This window comes from Phocoena sinus, chromosome 9 (genome assembly GCF_008692025.1).
Source record: "Phocoena sinus isolate mPhoSin1 chromosome 9, mPhoSin1.pri, whole genome shotgun sequence".
Lineage (NCBI taxonomy): Eukaryota > Metazoa > Chordata > Mammalia > Artiodactyla > Phocoenidae > Phocoena > Phocoena sinus.
Genome location: NC_045771.1, coordinates 77198010 through 77218587, shown reverse-complemented (window position 1 = coordinate 77218587; position 20578 = coordinate 77198010). Strand labels below are relative to the sequence as shown.

General features: G+C 44.2%; 1 protein-coding gene across 1 annotated transcript in view; it reads right to left on the bottom strand.

The window, feature by feature from the left end:
- KIAA1324L (KIAA1324 like) overlaps positions 1 to 19192 on the bottom strand; it is a 188768-nt gene extending 169576 nt beyond the window's left edge. Inside the window, exon 1 of the mRNA XM_032644023.1 lies at positions 18874 to 19192. Coding sequence (XP_032499914.1) covers positions 18874 to 19062 — 189 coding nt within the window. The 5' untranslated portion in view covers positions 19063 to 19192. The remainder of the gene's footprint in view (positions 1 to 18873) is intronic.
- Between the last annotated feature and the right edge of the window lie 1386 nt (positions 19193 to 20578).

Here is a 20578-nt window from a genome sequence, read left to right as displayed (position 1 = left end):
TCTCATCACTATTATTCAACATAGTTTTGGAAGTCCTAGCCACGGCAATCAGAGAAAAAAAAGAAATACAGATTGGGAAAGAAGAAGTAAAACTGTCACTGTTTGCAGATGACATGATACTATACATAGAGAATCTTAAAGATGCCACCAGAAAACTACTAGAGCTAATCAATGAATCTGGTAAAGTTGCAGGATACATAATTAATGCACAGAAATCTCTTGCATTCCTATACACTAATGATGAAAAATCTGAAAGAGAAATTAAGGAAACACTCCCATTTACCGTTGCAACAAAAAGAATAAAATACCTAAGAATAAACCTACCTAGGGAGACAAAAGACCTGTATGGAGAAAACTATAAGACACTGATGAAAGAAATTAAAGATGATACCAACAGATGGAGAGATATACTATGTTCTTGGATTGGAAGAATCAGTATTGTGAAAATGACTATACTACCCAAAGCAATCTACAGATTCAATGCAATCCCTATCAAATTACCAAAGATATTTTTTACAGAACTAAAACAAAAAATCTTAAAATTTGTATGGAGACACAGAAGACTCCAAATAGCCAAAGCGGTCTTAAGGGAAAAAAGCGGAGCTGGAGCAATCAGACTCCCTGACTTCAGACTATACTACAAAGCTACAGTAATCAAGACAATATGGTACTGGCACAAAAACAGAAAGATAGATCAATGGAACAAGATAGAAAGTCCAGAGATAAACCCACGCACCTATGGTCAACGAATCTATGACAAAGGAGGCAAGGATATACAATGGAGAAAAGATAGTCCCTTCTACAAGTGGTGCTAGGAAAACTGGACAGCTACATGTAAAAGAATGACATTAGAACACTCCCTAACACCATACACAAAAATAAACTCAACATGGATTAGAGACCTAAATATAAGACTGGACACTATAAAACTCTAAGAGGAAAACATAGGAAGAACACTCTTTGACATATATCACAGCAAGATCTTTTTTGATTCACCTCCTAGAGTAATGGAAATAAAAACAAATGGGACCTAGTGAAACTTCAAAGCTTTTGCACAGCAAAGGAAACCATAAACAAGACAAAAAGACAGCCCTCAGAATGGGAGAAAATATCTGCAAATCAATCAACGGACAAGGGATTAATCTACAAAATATATAAACAGCTCATGTAGCTCAATATTAAAAAAAGAAACAACCTAATCCGAAAATGGGCAGAAGACCTAAATACACATTTCTCCAAAGAAGACATACAGATGGCCAAGAAGCACATGAAAAGCTGCTCAACATCACTAATTATTAGAGAAATGCAAAACTACAGTGAGGTATCACCTCACACCAGTCAAAACGGGCATCATCAGAAATTCTACAAACAACAAATGCTGGAGAGGGTGTGGACCAAAGGGAACCCTCTTGCACTGTTGGTGGGAATGTAAATTGATACAACCACTATGGAGAACAGTATGGAGGTTCCTTAAAACACTAAAAATAGAATTACCATATGATCCAGCAATCCCACTACTGGGCATATACCCTGAGAAAACCATAATTCAAAAAGATGCATGCACCCCAATGTTCATTGCAGCACTATTTACAATAGCCAGGTCATGGAAGCAACCTAAATGCCCATCAACAGACGAATGGATAAAGATGTGGTACATATATACAACGGAATATTATTCAGCCATAAAAAGGAACGAAACTGGGTCATTTGTTGAGACATGGATGGATCTAGAGACTGTCATACAGAGTGAAGTCAGTCAGAAAGAGAAAAACAAATATCGTATATTAACACATATATGTGGAACCTAGAAAAATGGTACAGATGAACCAGTTTGCAGGGCAGAAGTTGAGACACAGATGCAGAGAACAAACGTATGGACACCAAGGGAGGGAAGCGGCATGGTGGTGGTGGTGTGATGAATTGGGCGATTGGGACTGACATGTATACACTGATGTGTATAAAATGGATGACTAATAAGAACCTGCTGTATAAAAAAATAAATAAAATAAAATTCAAAAATTCAAAAAAAAAAAAGGAAAGGAAACCATTAAAACAGTTGTGGTAAAATGACAGAACTACCGTCCATCAATTTTTATTCTCAACTGTCTTTGGTATATACTGTTCTTACAACAGAGTTTGACCTTTTATTTTTGAAGTTTTACAGGTCTCCAGTTTAAGATGTCATCAGACTAACACCCCTCGCCCTCAATTTCATCTCCAGGACCATACAGATAAAGATAGAGGCTGAACATGCCCTAGGTCCAGTGCCTGTCATGTGCTGCTTACTGTGGAAAAACTACAGACAGCTCTGTTACTCTAAAATTCTAAAAACGTTCTCCTAATCAAGAATCTAGTATAGACAGAACGAGATCCCCTCAGTTGATCAGCACAGCAGGGGAAGAAAACGTGCCTTACAGCAGAAGTTGGTCTAGGGACGCTGCACAGACACCTCATCCCAGAGGCAAGAGGACTAATGGCCACGCACACAGCTGTGTGTGGGTTAAACTCAGTGGAATAGGGAGCTCCCCTGGAGAAGACACGTGCAACACTAACAACTGCCCTGGAGGAGATGGTGGATTTCTGAAACACAGGAAAAGGGGATTAATACCTTGAGAAAAAGGAACAGTCTGAAAATGATTGACTAAAGGAGAAAAAAATTATAAATAGCTGCTTGGTGTACCTTAATAAGATTCAGTACATAGCCTCTTGGAAGCAGCTGTAGAGAGCTGTAAGTAAAGACCAGTTCTGTGTAGGCAGAGTGGAAGGCAGTGGGGTTCTGTGGGGTTCAATGAGGTCTCTGGAGACAAATACATCCCAGCCTCATGGCTCACTAGCTTTGTCATCTTTTGCAAGTTATTAATTGCCTTTCACCTTCAGTTTCCTCATCTCTAAAAGCAGAGGCATGGATTGCTGTGAGGGTTACTGTTTTTTTTTTAATTATTCTTGCAAGATGATTCTTTTCTTTTTTAAATTTATTTTTTTATTTTTTTATTTTTTTATACTGTGTTGGGTCTTCATTGCTGCACGTGGGCTTTCTCTAGTTGTGGCGAGCGGGGGCTACTCTTTGCTGTGTTGCACGGGCTTCTCACTGTGGTGGCTTCTCTTTCTGTGAGCACTGGCTCTAGGCACGCGGGCTTCGGTAGTTGTGGCACACGGACTCAGTAGTTCTGGTGCGCAGGCTCTAAAGAGCAGACTCAGTAGTTGTGGCACACGGGCTCAGTTGCTCCACGGCATGTAGGATCTTCCCGGACCAGGGCTCGAACCCGTGTGCCCTGCATTGGCAGGCAGATTCTTAACCACTGCGCCACCAGGGAAGCCCAGGATTACTGTTAATATAAAGTGTTTTACACATTTAATTGCTCAATAAATGGCACTTGTTATCAAGAAAATCAAAGATAATTAACTGACAAAATACTAGAATTAACAAGGCTGCTTTATAAGAGACTAGGTATGCAGTCAATTTTCAAAACACAATGGCTTTTCAACACAGGGAAAAATCAAAAGGTAAAATGGTAGGGAAACTGCCACAGAAAACAGTAACAAAAAAATAGGTATACAAAGACTGTGCTGGTGAAAAACACAGAATGCTTCCAACACTGAAGCAGATTCTACCTTCAAATATGAAAATAATACTGTAAAGATGACATTTTTTCCCAAATAAATGAAGAGACTTAACAGAATCCAAGAGAAAATTCCAGGGAGAATTTTTTTTTTAATTTTTCAAAATTATTCTAAAGTTGAACTGGAAGACTAAAAGGAGTGAGAACAGCTAAGAAATCCTGGAAAGAAAAGCAAAAGTATTGTATAAAATCACATTATAAAACTCTGTGAGCGGGCTTCCCGGGTGGCGCAGTGGTTGAGAGTCCGCCTGCCGGTGCAGGGGGCGTGGGTTCGTGCCCCAGTCCCGGAGGATCCTACGTGCTGCGGGGCGGCTGGGCCCGCGGGCCGTGGCCGCTGGGCCTGCGCGTCCGGAGCCTGTGCTCCGTGGCGGGAGAGGCCACAGCAGTGAGAGGCCCGCGTACCGCAAAAATCAAACAAAAAAAAACTCTGTGAGCAATCTTGGTACAAAAAAATCAATAGATATAAAGTAGCCCAAAAGATGTCAAATAAATGTTTGTGTGTCTATATAATAATAGATTATAAAGAATATATATGTGTATATATGTGTGTGTGCATATACACACACACACACACATACGATACATGGTATAGAAAACAAATCAGTGGAGAAAGGATGGATTATGGATTGTTTGAACACTATTTGTGAAAAGGGGCTATTCAGAAAATAAAGTCCAAGGCCTACCTGACAACAAGCACTGAATAAAATTCTACATGAATTAAAATGTGGGAATAAGTTCACAGCATACTGTTAAATGCAAAAAATAATTATCAAACTGTATGTACAGAATAGTCCCATTTTGTCAACATACATGTAAATTCATAATGAAATATATGCTAAGATATCTGATATATGTGATAGAGGCAGTAGAGCCAGATGGTTAAGAGTGTGGACACTGCGGGGGTTAGCCGGGGCTCACAGTAATTTAACCATGCAACAAGTATTAGGACTGAGCTTATCAGAGTCTGGAGGACTGGGTAAGTGAGTTAACACATGAAATGCCTTTAAACTGTACCTGGCTATTGCTCTTTTTATATGTTATTCCTATTACAAATACTAAGATATTGAGTGGTGTGCTTATTCAGTGGAATTAAGGGTGGTTTTATTACTTCACTTTTCTAAAATGCACATATGGCTGGTGGCGCAGTAGTTAAGAATCCGCCTGCCAATGCAGGGGACACAGGTTCAAGCCCTGGTACAGGAAGATCCCACATGCTGTGGAGCAACTAAGCCCGTGCGCCACAACTACTGAGCCTGCGCTCTAGAGCCCGCGAGCCACAACTACTGAGCCCGCGTGCCTTGAGCCCATGCTCCGCAACAAGATAAGCCATCACGATGAGAAGCCCGCGCACCGCAACAAAGAGAAGGCCCTGCTCGCTCTCCGAAACTACAGAAAGCCCGCACACGGCAACAAAGACCCAAAGCAGCCAAAAATAAATAAATAAATTTATTTTTAAAAATTAATAAAATGCACATATACTGCTTTGCATTTTAAAAAGGTCAAATGTGAAAAGTGAAACCATAAAAAAAATGTTAGAGCAAGTGATGTTAGCATTTATCTGCTCTTTAGCTAGCGAAGCACTTGCTAGGGTACCAAGCTCAGATCTACTTAAGCAGCTACTGATTATCTTGGCTTAAGTTATCTCCTAGTATGCTTTACTGATATGCCCAAGAATTATCATAGTGCAGTCTGTGCTAAACTTACATTTCAAATGGCCAATTCCTCCCGTTCTCAATTTTAGAATGTTAAATATCAAAGGGTATTGCTTTATGTTTACGATGTAGCAATCTTAGAATACAGTGCTAAGGATGACAGATTAAGAAAGAATGTGTCCTAAGATTAATCCCCAAGGAGAAAGAGTTATCTTCTCACCTGTTACAGGAGCAATGTGTATACATTCATTGAACTGCCCCTTAAATCTACCACAGTAATATAGGCACAGAGCAGTAAACAGTTCTGACTCAGGACAGCAGTGACCCAGGACAGCAGTCTGTCCCAACAACACAGGAACCTTGCAACTTTCAGAGTTCAAAGCAGCAGCACATGGCTCTACAGATATAAAACACCTTCTTGGACGAACTAAATTCTTCTTTCTTCTATCTATTACCCACCTAATAACCTACCAAATAGGTTATTAGGTAGGTTACCTAACCCTACCTAACCCACCTACCTAACCCACCTATAACCCTACCTAATCTTGTCCTCTAAATGAGCATTATACCAACGCCCCTTAAGCATGACTGCACTTACTGTTATTTGAAGCTCACTATTACGGTCCCCTTAAGTCTTCTTCAAGCTAAACAGCCTCAGTTCCTTTGATCAGTCCTCAGGTATTTGGAGATACTCTCGAAATAGTTCATCTCCCTAATTCACACCTTAAACCAAAAAAATCTCCCTATTTCAATGTCCCTCTTCAAATACTGCACCTAAGTTGTATTACTGACCTGTTAAGTGTCCACTTTCTATGAGCCAAGCACTCCGCTCATGTTAATAGAAACTAGGAACCCTCCCACCAGCCCATCATTGCTTTTAGCAGCTACAGGACATCTGTGGCTTCAAAATTACTTTTAAGCAAGAATTCCTCACCTTATGCTTGAACATCTGAATTTCAGGACCAAAAAGGACATTTTGAACAATTATGTTTGCCCATGATTCTAACCTCTTGCAATCATTTGAATCCCAGGTCTGCTTTCCAACTCATTAGGCATCTTTCCCAGCTTTCTGACTTGACAAAATTTGGTTAAGCCTTCCCAAAACCAAACTACTGATTCAATAGTAAAAGCAGAACAGTAACAGGACAGAGAGTAGATACTAAGACCAAAGGTATTACATTGGAAAACTTCCTTCTGCTTAGCATCAAGTCCTTAAATTAATAACCTCAGGGTACATTTGTTCAAATATCCAACACTCTGCCTAGTTATACCATCATTCAGCACATACTTCTGCATCTTGTCCACAAGGATATGATATTTTTAATGCCTAACCAAACATCAAGAATCACGTGCCTGGATCATACTGCAGATTTACTGGTCGCCTATCCCTTCGACCCTCAGCCAGTTTCTGTGCTATCATTCTCTCCTGGTCGTGCCTTTTCAGTCTCATTCTCAATCATTTCTTGCTCTGCTTGCCTCTTAAATGCTGGTGTTTCCCTGAGGCCTCTCCTCAACACGTGGTGCCTCACGGCCTAGGTGACCCCATCAACACCACTGGCTTCAACTACCTCTTATGTGCCCCTGGCTCCCAAGTCACCTCTTGGTTACACTTCCGAACATCCACCTGTCTCTGGGAGAGCACTTTAAACTCGGGATGCCAGTAATGAACTCATCCTCTTTCTTCCAGCAGCCTCATTCACCTCCTAAATGTTCAGTCTCAATGAAAGGCAGAGCCTCTACCAAGTGGCCCAAGGCAAAAACCCTAGAAGTCGGGTAGACTGAAATTTATCACTCAGCTGTCAAATCCATCACCTAACCTACACCCCATTCTGTCATTTGCTTAGCTCTGACATTTCTTTCTTCCCCGTGAGAGAGGCAACGTCCCCTAACTGATCTTCCTGTCTCCAGTATTACTCCCCTTTTACATCCCTCCACTCGCAAACAGAATAATCTGATGTCAGTGGTCCCCAAAGCTTTTCTCACAAAACCCTCAGTCTCTACCTTCCTCATAATCTAGCCATCTCTTGTCATTGTCACCCAAGTGCCTTCACTCTAGTCCGTGAAATGGTCATATGATTTAATTCCTCTGTGCAGTCACACAATCGGTTTTCTTTGACCGAGATAAGCTGGCCTCTGTGCATCCTGTAAAGCACTTCTGGAAATCTTTCCAAACTCAGCTCAAACAGCACCTTCTCTGAGACCACGGCTCCTTAGCGGGATGCAGTCCCTCCCTCTGTGCTTCTATAAAACTCTGTCCGGGCTTCCCTGGTGGCGCAGTGGTTGAGAGTCCGCCTGCCGTTGCAGGGGACACGGGTTCGTGCCCCGGTCCGGGAGGATCCCACATGCCGCGGAGCCGCTGGGCCCGTGAGCCGTGGCTGCTGAGCCTGCGCATCCGGAGCCTGTGCTCCGCAACGGGAGAGGCCACAGCAGTGACAGGCCCGCATACCGTAAAAAAAAAAACAAAAAAAACACAAACTCTGTCCACAACTCCACCACAGCACTTAACCCGTCTCTACTGTAATCACAGACTTCCGTATTATTAGTTTACCTATGAGAGAAATACATGACCTGAACTCATTAAATGCCACAGGAACAAATTAACATATGAATGGCCACTGAAAAAGAAGTAACAGAATGAAGTAGGGCTGCCTTGAAATTTCAGAAGCACACTCTTAGAACAAAGACTCAACCGAAGTCCGAAAATTCTTGATCACTTTGCAGTTGCTTGACAATTTTTCTTAGGCAATCACATGAAAGACTTCATATATTATATTATATGTAAGTGAAAACACCTAAACAGAAATTCCACAGAAAGTGAAATACAAAAAGCTAAGTCACATAAAAAATACTGACCCTCGGCAGTGATTAAAGAAATGTAAATTACACCAGTGAGATAGCATTTTCCACCATCAAATTAATATTAATAAATAACAGTTTTTCACAGACATAGAAAACAAACTTATGGTTACCAAATGGGAAAGGGGGGAAAGGATAAATTAGGAGTTTGGGGTTAACATATGCATACTACTATATACAAAATAGATAACCAACGAGGACCTACTGTATAGCACAGGGAACTATACTCAATATTTTGTAATAATCTATAAGGGAAGAGAATCTGAAAAAAATATTTTTTCATATAGAAAAATAAATAAAATACATACATATACACATATACAAAAAAGATACATACATACATAACAAAATTGTAAATCAACTATATACATCAATTTAAAAATAAGTAAATAAATAAATTTTTAAAATAAATAAATAACACTTTTCACTGTTGGCTAGGGTATAGCTCATATTTTTCAACCTAAGATTGCTGCTTCACTTTCATCTTCAATAATCAGAAATTCAGACAACATTCTGCGTTGTTGCTTATGATGATATACTGTAGCCTTTTTATACTACAAAGAATTAAAAACAAACTAAGTGCCCAAAATTAAATTTACTCATTCATTCAACACAGTGCCAGGCATTGTTTGAGGTGGTAGGGATACAGTAGCTTATTTAAAAAAAAAACAGGAAGGGAGGAAGGGAAGAAGGGAGGGGGGAAGGGAGGATGGATGGATGGAAGGAAGGAAGGAAGGAAAGGAGGGAGGGAGGGAGGGATTGCCTTGTCTTTATGGATCTTTGCTGAGAGTGGGCTCATAAAAACAAATTATCAATAACTAATTTAAATGTATATTATGATGGATGCTGAAAAGTACTACGGAGAAAAACAAAAGCATGAAATGGGGATAGACAGGAAGAGGCTGCAATTTCAAGGAGGTGGCCATCTTATGAAAAGATGACAACTGACTAGAAACCTTAAGGACATGAGGGAGAAAGGCAAGCAGATACCTGAGAAGAGAGCTGCAGGCAGAGGAAAGAACCAGGGCAGAAACCCTGAGAAAGAGCTTCCGTAACACGTTCTGGAAAGAGCAAGGAGACGGGGAGGCTGAAGCAGAGTGAAGAACGGGGGGAGTAGTAAGATGACATTCGAGGCTTAAAGGAGGCCAGATCATATTGGGCCTGCAAGCCACCATCAGAGCTTCGGTTCTGAACCAGGCCTTAGAAGAGCTCTGAGCAAAAGATAACAGCTTTTGACTTATGTTTAATGGGACCTCTTGACTGCTCTGCTGAACTCTAACTGAAGATCAAGATGGAAAGTTACAGCCATAATCCAGGCAAGATACTATGGTGCTTGTGGCCCAGACGGTACAGGCCAAGGGGTGAGAAGTTCTGACTCTGGCTATTTCGAAGGCAGAGACAAGAGAGTTTGCTACTAGACTGGATATAAGACATGGGAGAAAAAGAAGTCAGGGAGAGTCCAGAGTTTGAGACCTGAGTTACTGGAAGGGAGGACTTGGCATGCAAGGAAATGGGGAAGACCACACTGGAGTCGGCTTGGGGCAGTGGCAGGAGCTTGGTTTTGGACGTGACAGGTTTGAGGTACTTATCCAGGCGGAGTCGTTGAGGCTGTGCTTGTCAGGAAGCCACGGATGGTCCACGCAGGAGATATAAATTTGAGAGTGGTCCATATGCAGATGGTATTTAAAACCAAGAGAATGAATGACATCACCGAAAGTGTGAGGAGTCAGGGTGACAGAAAAGATAGGACAGTTAAGGATTGAGGCAGGGAATCCTCCATGTAAAGAAGTCAGGGAGACGAGGCGGAACCGGCAAAGTAGAGCAAGAGAAAAACCAGGAGAGCATGGTGTGCTTGAAGCCAAGTGAACGTTTCAGCAGTGACGAACAGTCAGCTGGGTCCAGTGTTCTAGTAAGGCAGGGAAAGGGGAGGAATGACAGCTGGACTTAGCAAAGAGGAGGTCATTGTTGACCTAAAAGAGCATTTTCAGTGAAAGGCTGAAGTGAATGGCTCATAAGTAAACAATGGCAGATATTCAAATCATGCTATATTTTGCAATATATCACGTATTAAACTATTTTATAAATATTACCAAAATACTTATAAAGAAATATTAATGTCATTGGGAAATGCTTACAATAAGAGGAAAAGATACAACTTATCCATAAAATATGCACTCACTCATGGTTTTTAAAAAGGAAAAAATAGGGCTTCCCTGGTGGCGCAGTGGTTGAGAGTCCGCCTGCCGATGCAGGGGACATGGGTTCGTGCCCCGGTCCGGGAAGATCCCACATGCCGTGGAGCGGCTGGGCCCGTGAGCCATGGCCACTGAGCCTGCGCATCCGGAGCCTGTGCTCCGCAACGGGAGAGGCCACAACAGTGAGAGGCCCGTGTACCACAAAGAAAAAAAAAAAAAAAAAAAAGGAAAAACTATATAGGTAGGAAATGTGCTGAAACATTAAATGCGAGATATCCTTAAGTGGAAGAATTAGAACTGACATTTCTTTTTTTTATACCTTTGCTCCTCTAAACTCTTCACAATGCACAACTTCCATCGTTAGAAAAAATACGCCTATAAAATGCTTTTGCCAGTAAATAAATTTTCCTACCCACATCCCAGTCCTTTCACACCTCAATCCATCCCCTTAGAAACAGTGTTCTTAGCTTACACAAGAATAATAATATATGGCAGTGCATTAAAATTTACAAAGCATCTTCAAATACATTAGCTTGATCCTTAGAGCAACTCTAATGGGGGGAAGGCAGAAGTTACTATCTCCATCTGCAGAGGCAGAAAGACTCAAAGAGGTTCATTTGCTCAAGGCCACACAGGGCTCAGATCGGAATAAGTTCTTCAGTTACCTTCAAGACTACTTCTACTATAACAAGGAGATGCTTTGCAGTTGGAGCAAAACGTAAACAACAGTCCTCCCCCATTAGTAACAAACACTGGAAAACATTTACCAAGAAGGTTAGCCATGCCCTCTTAATATTACCATGTTTTCTATTCTAATGTCTATCTCAGAGAGAGGTACTTAATCATTTCCATGTTCGCTTCTTTTCTCAGGCTGTAAGCTCCTAGAGAGGGGTGACCATATCCTCTGCATCCTGTGTTATCACCAGCATCTTGCCTCTTACCTGGCGTATAGCAGATAGTTGAGTGGCGCTTGCTGATGTGCTTCATGGTTGGGGGAGGAGCTCAAGCTCCATTTGATGGGATTATTTTAGGAGTTTCTAACATGCCCTGCAGAAGCAGGAAGTCAGAAGGGGTTACAGTTGAAGGAATTTTAGCAATAAAACAGGTGTTTCACACAACTAAACTGTATCCCTCACTTTATACCTAGGGCAGTGGTCTCCAACTCCCGCATGCCTTGTAATCAATCCCCTGGAGAGCTGGCTGTGACAGACTGCTGGGCCTCAATCCCAGATTTTCTGATTCAGGAGCGTGTGTACGGGGCCTAAGAACTTGCATTTCTAACAACTGCCTGGGGAATGTTGACAGTCCTGGTCTTAGGATCACACTTTGAGAACCACTGACGAAGGGAAAAGAACCTCATAAAAGTGAAGTTTTGGGCTTCCCTGGTGGCGCAGTGGTTGAGAGTCCACCTGCCGATGCAGGGGACGCGGGTTCGTGCCCCAGTCTGGGAAGATCCCACATGCCGCGGAGTGGCTGGCCCATGACCCATGGCTGCTGAGCCTGCGCGTCCGGACCCTGTGCTCCGCAACGGGAGAAGCCACAGCAGTGAGAGGCCCGCATAGCGCAAAAAAAAAAAAAAAAAAAAAAAAAAAAAAAGTGAAGTTTTGAACAAGTTAAACAGTATCCTGAACTCCAGAGCCATAAATTGACTTGAGAATAAACTTCAATATATTCTGATCACTGGGCTTTTGTTTCAGAGTCCTAAATCTGGTACAATTAAGAGAAGGTGTCAGATATGGGGATATATGTATATGTATAGATGATTCACTTTGTTATAAAGCAGAAACTAACACACCATTGTAAAGTAATTATACTCCAATAAAGACGTTTAAAAAAAAAAAAAGAGAAGTTGTCAATTAGGATTAAATGCATTATAAAGATCAATTCCTTTCTACAGCTGAAAAAAGTGGAAGCCACTCACTCTATGATATTTTCAAGGCAGTGATTCGTGCTCCCAGAGAAGAGGACCTGCACCTTACTCATTTTTAAAACCCCCAAAATACCTTAAACAAAAAGACAGTTAATCACTGTTTGCTGAATAGGATGAAATTCCTACCCTAATGAGTCTATTATGTGTTGGGTGGGGTGAGGGGCAGGTGTTCAGAGCCTCTGGTAAGGCATATGGCACCTCTGAGTGACTTAGAAAATGGCACCCCCTCTGGGCATATGACTCCGAAAAAGGTCCTCCTTCCTCTGGATGGATGCAGACCTGTGCCAAGACAGCTGGCTGGGCACCCTGAGCGCTGGCTGGATTCCAGCTCTTACGTGACCCCACAGGTGGGTACCACTCACCCAGCTATACAGGGCGGGCCTGCATGTGCAAAAGCCTTTGTAGGACAGTGTATGGCTGCCCAAGAGCAAACAATGGGATGGGACTGGGAACCAGGGAAGAGAAGAGAACATCTGTCTCTTTCCCTGGAAAGGTTAGAGGAAGTTAGAGGAACTGACCTAGGCCAAAAGGCTTCCTCTGGATGAGGCATTCTAAAACCACCACACACAACCTCTGACTCATGCTTTGGGTCATAGTTTAAACATCTTTTCCTTGGGAACCCCTCCCACCCCAACCAGACTAAAAAGGCTATACACGCTGACTGCACACAGTTCCCATCACAGAGCTTATGACAGATGGAATTACCTGATAGGTGGTGCTGTTTTGAGTCTGCCCACATGAGATTATACAGCTCAGTATGGGGAAGGACCATACATTTTATTCATTTTAGTGCTAGCACCTGGTACATGAGTACATAATAATTATGTGTTTAATGTTGAAATATTACATATAACTTCAATTAAGAAAGGCAAAAAGGGACAAGGATTAGCCACGGTTTCTTCCTGGGGAAGGAAAAGGCCACCAAAATTTAACTGGTGTTTTCTGACAAGCAAGAATTACTCTAAGATTCAAGGCGCTGCCGAGGAATACACTCTAATAGGAATATGTGCCACTCTATACTATGCTCTGCTATTTCCATCCCTTGCGCTAAAATATGACACTTCACAAATCTGTCAACTCTTGGTTTTACATTGTAAATATTGATGGTGTGAATACTTGCTCACATTTGCCTAAAACATGAGAAATGGTTCTGAGCATAAGAACTTGAAATGGAAAATTCACCTTCACAAGCATAACAGGCAAGATTAATTATGTTAACGGCTTGAAAACAGAGGCCAAGTCCTAACTTCTGCAGCAACAGTGTGGCTTTAGAATCTCTAACCCCTTAACCCACAGCCCATGACCTTCAGAGACTTCCTGCCAAAAGGCTAAAGGTTACTTCTCAGCTATGCCCATCAAAGTCTAAAAACGGAAGATATGACCATTTACAAGTCTACTGACTTAGGTGAACACGGAAGACCCAAATTCTTACCAAATCTCGGAAGGCTATAATAATAAAATCGACTCTATCACTACTGCCTCACCCCCCAGTTAATACCTCCACAGGAACTACTGGGGCGTTAAATATCAGGGAGCTAACTGTCAAACTCAATCTTGTCTTTTCAGGTCTCATCTCATTCGAATTTCTTGACCACTGACAACACAACCAACCCCTTTCTTCATCAAAGGCGATTCTCCCTTTCCCCATAACTACACTGTTGCATCTCCCTGAAACTTGCCATTCCTTACATGTCACCTCTGTAGGCTGCTTGGTTCCTGCCCCATTTAATGTTGGTAAAAACCCAAGTTCTATCTTTCATCCTTTGTCCTCACTCCCTGGATGATCCCATCCAATCCAGCAGTGTCAACCTTGCCTTTCATTCAAGTGATTCCTGTATCTCCACACTGGCCCAGACTGTGGCCCTGAGCCAACTGGACCTACTACCTACTGAACTCTCTAGAGGTCAGCTCTCCGGAACCAAGCTCCTTATCTCATCTTCCTCACAAAGGGTGCAGGTACCATCCTCTAGACAAGGCAGAACCTTCCATTCCCTCACCCTCCACATCCACCCACTGTCAATTCTATCTTCTAACATCATCCCTCTTTTCCATTTTCACTGCTCCCGTCAGGTCTCACCTCTTTCTATTTCCCACCCCTCTCATTTGACCTCCATACTGTTGCTGAACTAAAGTATATGGCATTACTCCTGATTCTTTTTTTTTTTTTTTTTTTTTTTTTTTTTTGCGGTACGCGGGCCTCTCACTGTTGTGGCCTCTCCCGTTGCGGAGCACAGGCTCCGGACGTGCAGGCTCAGCGGCCATGGCTCATGGGCCCAGCCGCTCCGTGGCATGTGGGATCTTCCCGAACCCGGGCACGAACCCGTGTCCCCTGCATCGGCAGGTGGACTCTCAACCACTGCGCCACCAGGGAAGCCCACTCCTGATTCTTAAATCCTTCTATTGCTATCACCTACCAAATGAAGACCAGCTTCTTATCATGACAGAAGGTCCCCTATGATCAGGCTTCCGCCTGCCTCTCAGCCTCATATCTCATTAAGCTCCTCGTAGCACGCAGCACTCCATTTATAACTAGTTACAGCATAACTGTTCTGTGCTTCTGCCATTTTCAACCTCTGCTCTACGTCAGAAATATCTTTCCCCCAAACCAGCGCAACCTCACATCTGACCCTTGTTTGCTTGGCAAATTCCTACCCGTCTTTCCAGGCTCACTCACCTCCTCTACAGGGCCCTTTCTCATCCTCCCCACTAGACTTATGGCCCCCTTTTTCTCTCATAGCACCAAATCACTTCACTGCAAATGTTAGTTTACATATCTGGCTCATCCTTAGCCAATTAAATTTTATTTTTTTAATCTGTAATTTCTCATCAGCTGACATTTCACCTGGCACATAGTTTAAGCTCAGTAACTGTGGAATGAAAACTGTTGGCATAGCAAGCCATCATTGAATCAAGATTCAGAGAGACCAATAGAATCACATTACGCAGGACTGTAGAGAAGTGCACTAAGAATCAAGCTAGTTTGTGATTTAATTTTCCAAATTTAAATAATGCATACATAATCCACTTAGTTCTGTTCTTTTCATGCACTTCTCTCTCACGCAGTCTCTCTTCTAATACCTTACTCCAACTCCGATTCATCTGTTGGCTTTTATCTTTCTTCTCCTCTGGCAGCCCCATTAAGTCCTCTTCTTCAATGAGTCAAAAATTCCATTGCATTCAACTCTTGGATAAGCCTATCCTCTGAACCTCTGAAGTCTCATTGTAGACCCTTCCTGAAACATCAGGATCTAGGTCTGCTAATCTAGCAGTCATCAAATCTCATATGTGTATGTGTATGTATGTATGTGTGTATGTGTGCGTGTGTGTGTGTGTGTGTGTGTGTGTGTAATTTATTTTCCTTTAACTTATCTTCATCCATCTTATCCTCACAATAGAGACAGGCAGGTCCCTTTTTATTACCACCATTTTACAAGTGAAAAGTAGATACCCAGAGGATATTTATCCTTCGTAAGTTCCCCCATAAACAGTTTGAAGAAAATTAATTCTGTACTTTCTGATATCCAGTCCTCATTTTTTTTTTTTTTTTTTTTTGCTTAAACACCATTTATCAAAGTCACATCCTATTGTTGTCCTTCAACCGCTGGCACATTGACTGTACTTTTATTGCCGTCTCCCCTTCCTGTTTGTGCTTGTATGTCCACCCTGCTGACTGTATCTCCAGCTGAGCCTTCCAAAGTAATCATTTTTCTCCCCTTTTCAGCTCCATAATCCAATGACTTTGACAAAGGAAGCTGTATTATATTTGAGTTTCACCCCAGAGTCCAATCCTCTGCAAGGAATCTAAGGGAAACTTTATCCACATCCCAGCTGTCTTTTGGAAGGGCCTCTTTTCTGAACGCTGGCAATCATAACTAGATTCCTCCTCCCAGGCCAATTTTCTCTGCTTCTGGTCCTTCCCCTTTTGCTGCTTCCCGCCAAAACCAGGCAAGGAAAATAAGAGTCCCTGTAACTTAGTTAAACGTGATTACTTTAATAAAAATACTGATAAATGAGGACGAGACTAAAACTACTGGCAGCAATGAGGCTTAGAATTACCTGCGGATTTTCCCTTCAACATCCTCTCCTGTTATTAAGAGTTGGCTTTGGGCTTCCCTGGTGGCACAGTGGTTGAGAGTTCGCCTGCCAATGCAGGGGACACGGGCTCGTGCCCTGGTCCGGGAAGATCCCACATGCCGCGGAGCGGCTCGGCCCGTGAGCCATGGCCGCTGAGCCTGCGTGTCCGGAGCCTGTGCTCCGCAACAGGAGAGGCCACAACAGTGAGAGGCCCACATACCGGGAAAAAAAAAAAGAGTTGGCTTTAGTTTCCAGCCTCAGAACCCTCACTTTCACGGCTTTCGCTGTCCTCCCCTCCACGTGGTGCTGTCCCTTACGTGGGGCATTGTAAGGGCATTCATGTCCTTTTCTGTTACTAAAGAGGGGAAAGGGATACACCGGCAGGAGTGGGCACCAGAGAGTTATTTTAACTATGTCTTAGCTCACAGGAGTTTGGCCCACGTTTCCATAGCTGTATCTCAGAGGAAGGACCCTCCCTACCGGTAAGCAGAAGCAGACCCTTACCCTCAACACCTGAAAAACACCTGCCCTTCTCACATTCCTCTTAAAAAAAACAGAGAGCAACAATGATCAACTCTGTTAATTAGCTCAGTGGGTTAGACCGGATGCCCAGAAGCAGATTCAGCCCCTTGGCCCCTCCTATGTCCAAAGGAACCTCTAACTCTCCATCATCTTCCAACTGTTTGTCAGTCATAAGGAAGAATATAAATGGATCTGTGCATCACCTTTCTAAAAACACAACTAGCCACACGCAGGCTCCAGAGCATCCTCCCATATATTTCATTTATTTCCATAAATTCAAAATTGAAACCTCAAGGAACTGAGTCGCATGCAATTTCTAAGGTCAGTACAATTAATTGAACACAGCCTTCCCGAACCTTCCGCCATCTCCCTGCCTCTGGTTTCAAGATTTGTCTCAGGTGGCAGACTCTTACTCCATTCTGCCTGGGTATACAGGGGTAGAACATGTGCTCACCTAAAGGATCGGCCTAGCTATAGTGGCCAAGCATCACCCCCACTGGCCCTGACTTTCACCTGTTTCAAGTAGAGTCTCCAATACTAAGAATTAATTTTACAAGAATCTTAAGACTTTTCACTTCAGGAAAAAAAAAATAGGTTTTGCATATTGGGACTGGGGGCTGGAGGCAAGGTTTTAAGTTTGTCCTGTTACTATTCAGTCTGAAGATGCCCAAGAAGCAGCATTCTGTGGAAGAATGGACTATTCCCAGGTGATAGGAGAATACGGATTAAACAACTAATTATACTAATAAACTCTGAAATTAAACACAGCTGTTCACTGAGTGCTTGCCCTGATTTCCCCAATTATAACACTATTGTGTGCTCGCACACATGCCTTTGATCTGATTCTCTTTCATTTCAGTCTGTCCTGGGACTGAGACCATGGGAGAGGAAGGTGAAATCCATGGATGATGGACGATGTCTAGAACGTGGATATTCTATAATTCAAGCCTGGGTAAAATTCAAAAGTGACACAAAGGAACAAGGTCTGGTCTTGTTTCCCAGAGGGGCTATTAGCTAACCCATTTTTGCTATGTTAAATTAAAATGACCCATCACCCTGATTCTTAGCAATCTCCCTAAAAACCGTAACCACTCCTCATATCCTCCCCAACATAATCACTCAAAGTAGGTCAGAAATGTTGCTTCCTTCCCCTCATTGATTTTCATTAAGAGGATGCACTTTCTGGAACACTAAAGGGAAAGATAAACACTCAATACAAGTACCAATGACACCCCTTGTAAATTTTTGGCATTAAGTCCAGTTCCCCTAAAAGCAGGGGAAAAAAATCACATCACCTATAATTTACCTTTCTTGGCTATATATCAACAATAATCTCAAACTTTAAAATACATAGTAGCAATGCTTCATCCCAGGTGATGAACATCTCCCAAGAGGAGCATACTCACTGTCTTTTCTAATTTCCTAGATCACCAACCCACCTCTTCCCTGAATACACTTTTTTCTTCCTAATTCACATCCACGTTTTGCCAGAAGGATGCCAAGTGACACCACACACTGGCTTAGCAAGTCCCCAGGGCCTTATCTGGAAGCTGAGGGCAGGGGAAGAGGAGGAAGGGGTTTGTACACACTGGGGAGTGGAGGGAGGGGGAGGGGAGCGGGACGCCCTCGGCGGACGTATCTGGCTCTCTGGAAAAGCTGTGAAGTGAGGGGTCTCCAAATCCCACTGGCGAAGCTTCCCCAGTCCCCTGCCGGTGTTGAAAGCTCTCCCTCGGCCCCAGGTCCTCAAGCCTGGCACTCCAAGACGGCGCCGCAAAGTCCTTCAGAGCCCTCAAAACACCAGGAGCGCGAAACGCACCCCCCAAAAGCCAGCAAAGCCACACACCCTCTCTCGGCCAGCTTCCCGGGGCGGGTAACTTCATCCCTGGAAACGAACGAAAAGCACGGTCCTCCAAGGAAGGAAAGAGGCAGAGAGCAGTAAACGGGCACGACCCTCACCCCACATCTCCCGCGCCCTCCTCGCCCCTCCCCCTCAAACTCCAGGTAAAAGACCAGGTGCCGCTCACCTCCAGGCAAGGAGGAAGCGGGCGGCCGGAGGAGGAGGGCAGGTCCCCAGCCCAGGCCGCTTGACAGCCGGCGAGCGCCCAACAGCAGATCCAGGCGGGGCTCCAGGGAGGCGAGAGTCCGCAGCGGGGAGCCCCGGCCCGCCGCCCCCGGCCCCTCCCCCGCGTCGGCCCTGGGCGGAGGAGCAGCATCTCCGTCCCGCTGTGGTCGGCCCGCCGGCCGGCAAGAAGGCAGCCTCCCCGAGTGGGGCGCGCTCCGGCTCCCGGACCGCGAGTGCTGCGCGCTCGGCTCGCCACTCGCTCGCCCCCTGCCCGGCTGCCCGCTGTCAGCTCTGCTGCGCTCGCGGCCCGGGCGGCCGGCGCCCGTGCTCCCGTCACGCCGGAGGGAGGGACCGCGGGGCGCGGGCGCGGCGCGGGGGCGGGACGCGGGGCGGGGATGCGGGAGCCCTGGAGCAGGTGGCGCGGGCGGGGCTGCGGCCCTGCCCGGCGGCTCCTGCGGGGCTGAGCGGCCCCCGGGGGAGGTGGGGGGGGGAGCCTCGTGACGCGAGAGAGGCCGGGGTGCCCTCGTGGTGTCTCCCGTCCCCAGTCCCCTTGGCCCACCAGGAGGGGCTCTCCGGGGGAGCGGGGGAAGCCAGAGTAAAATCCAGGACATCAGGACATTGTTTTCCGGCGGCGGGTGTTTAAAATCTTCCTACTTCCCGCGTCACACACAAACACACACGGATGCGCCCCAGGAGCATCCCTTCGTAAGGATCCAAGCTAGCTGACGTCAGGCCGAATTTTGGGGTGATTAGGATTTGCATGAAATGGCGGGGAAGAAAGGGGGAATGAAATTTAGATGCAGTTTGTGACTCCGTTTTCTCACCTATTTTATGAAAATAATTACAATACCTAACCCATAAGGTTATTATGAGGATTAAATAAGTTGATGCACGTAAAGCCCTTGAAGAATGCCTGTCAAGCAGTAGATGTGGTGCTTATTGAAAGTAGTAGTAACTGTAATTATTGCTACTGTTGGTGTTACTTCATGGGGATAACATGTAAACTTGGGCAAGTTAAGTCCTTTTATTTCTGCAGGAAGCAGGTTCTCTATTTGTACAATGACTGGGGTGGTCTTCATTTTTTCTTTCATTCAAAAATATACTGATCCGGGTGGTAGGCACCAAGTGGTAAGCAAGATGAACATTAAGCCTTCGTCAGGGATCTCAAGGGTCCCTTCATCTAAAGTTCTGTGAATGGGTGAGTTATCCTGTTGTTCAAAAGGAGCACCCGAATTTCTGATAATTATGCACCTGGAGAAATTGACCTAGCAGATCCAGTATAAGTTGACTTGAATTTGTCCGTGGCACGGTCTCTAACGTCCTTTTATTTCTTTTAATTAATTAATTTATTTATTTTTGGCTGCATTGAGTCTTCGTTGCTGTGAGCAGGCTTTCTCTAGTTGCGGCGAGCAGGGGCTACTCTTGCTTGCAGTGCGGGGACTTCTCACTGCCGTGGCTTCTCTTTGTTGCAGAGCGCGAGCTCTAGGCGCGCAGGCTTCAGTAGTTGTGGCGCACAGACTTAGTTGCTCCGCGCCAAGTGGGATCTTCCCGGACCAAGGCTCGAACCTGTGTCCCCTGCATTGGCAGGCGGATTCTTAACCACTGCAACACCAGGGAAGTCTCTCTAATGTCCTTTTAATAAACATTTACACGTGAAATGTGAAAGT